This window comes from Buceros rhinoceros, unplaced genomic scaffold (genome assembly GCF_000710305.1).
Source record: "Buceros rhinoceros silvestris isolate BGI_N320 unplaced genomic scaffold, ASM71030v1 scaffold36366, whole genome shotgun sequence".
Taxonomy (NCBI): Eukaryota; Metazoa; Chordata; class Aves; order Bucerotiformes; family Bucerotidae; genus Buceros; species Buceros rhinoceros.
The window spans coordinates 1-1,611 of record NW_010417532.1 but is presented as its reverse complement, the minus strand read 5'-3'; the positions used below and the strand labels follow the sequence as shown (position 1 = coordinate 1,611).

Here is a 1,611-nt window from a genome sequence, read left to right as displayed (position 1 = left end):
TTTGCCACCTGACCACGTGGTGGTGTTCCAGGGGGCGGGGGCTCGGCTGCTGCCGGCTCCTGCGGATGGTGCCCAGGGAAGCCGCTTTCAGCTGCGGTGGTCCAAATTCTGCCACCTCCTGCCAGGAGTGTGAGTGGGTGGAGACCTCCTGGTCGGGGATGTGGCAGTGGGGAGCGCTGTGACGTTGTGTTTTCTGTCTGTCTGGGTGTGGGTCCCTGCCAGCCCTCCTGACCAGTTTGCTCCCCCAGCTGCAGGCTCATACCTGCCGCCGCTGCAGCAGGTGTTCCAAGCGCCGCGCCGGCCTGGGATAGGAACCGTCGGGAAGCCCATCAAGCTCTTGGCCAACTACTTTGAAGTGGACATTCCCAAAATCGATGTGTACCACTATGAAGTGGACATCAAACCCGACAAATGCCCCCGCAGAGTCAACAGGTAAGGCAAGTATTGGAGGTTTTGGCGTTCTTTCCTTCTGGAGGCTCCATCGGTGCCTGTCTCGGTCTCCACTGGTGGGAGCCATCAGGGTGACGTGGTGGTGGGGTCACAGCGCTGCGACTGACTGGACCCTCCAGCCGGAGTTTGTGCAGCAGCGCTGGGTCCTGTCCCTGACAGCCTCGGAGGTCCTGGACCTCAGCGCGGTTCCTGCTGCTTTGCGGCAGCTGCGCGAGTTTGGCACCAGTCCTGTGTTTAAAAATAGCGAGCCCCGACCTCAGGCCATCGCCTACTTCTCTTTGTTTTTCCTTTTGATGTCCCGTTCCCTGCCCGTCCCCTCCTGCCCCGGCAGCCTGGGTAGCTCTGAGCCCTGAAGGCTGGCGAGCAGATGCCGCAGATGCTTTTGGTGGCTGTGGGCAGCAAGTCGCTCCCTCTCGCCCTCCTGGCACAGCTCCGGTGGGTGCCGGTTCCTGCACGCCCTGCAAACTCGCTCTGCCAAAGCCGATGCCGAGTTGCGGGGCAAAGCACGTGGCTGCTTGTGCAGAGGGACCCGGCTCTGCTCTCTGGCATGGAAGTGCCCAGGGTGGGGATCAGGCAGGTCGCAGGGGCTGTCGGGCTGTGCAGAAACTGGTAAGACGAACCTGGCCCATCTCTCCCCCTGCCCTCTCTGCTGCCCCACTTGCCTGCGTAGGGAAGTTGTGGAGTACATGGTGCAGCACTTCAAACCACAGATCTTCGGCGACCGAAAGCCAGTCTACGACGGGAAGAAGAACATCTACACTGTCACGGCTTTGCCCATTGGAAACGAGCGGGTAAGAGTGGGGCAAGGAGCCCTGAGCAGGCAGAACAACCTGCTTCCCACCTGGGAAAGACCAGCTAAACACGACCTCCTCCCCTGTACCTGCGTGATCCCTTCCCTCCCTCTGCCCCAGGTTGACTTTGAGGTGACGATCCCGGGGGAAGGCAAGGACAGGATCTTTAAGGTCTCCATCAAATGGATGGCCATCGTCAGCTGGCGCATGCTGCACGAGGCCCTGGTCAGCGGGCAGATTCCCGTCCCTCTGGAGTCTGTCCAGGCGCTGGATGTCGCCATGAGGCACCTGGCTTCCATGAGGTACCGGCACCAGGGGCCACTGGGCATGCAGGGAGGGGACCGGTGGCCCTTGGCAGGTTGTCGTGGCT

General features: G+C 61.6%; 1 protein-coding gene across 1 annotated transcript; it reads left to right on the top strand.

The window, feature by feature from the left end:
* Positions 1-254: 254 nt before the first annotated feature.
* On the top strand, positions 255-1,543 carry LOC104495281 (protein argonaute-1-like; the record flags this gene model as incomplete). The annotated part of the gene is made up of 3 exons (XM_010138230.1): positions 255-432; positions 1,121-1,247; positions 1,362-1,543. Coding segments are annotated over 3 exons (487 nt in total), but the record flags the coding sequence as incomplete, so codon positions are not given.
* Between the last annotated feature and the right edge of the window lie 68 nt (positions 1,544-1,611).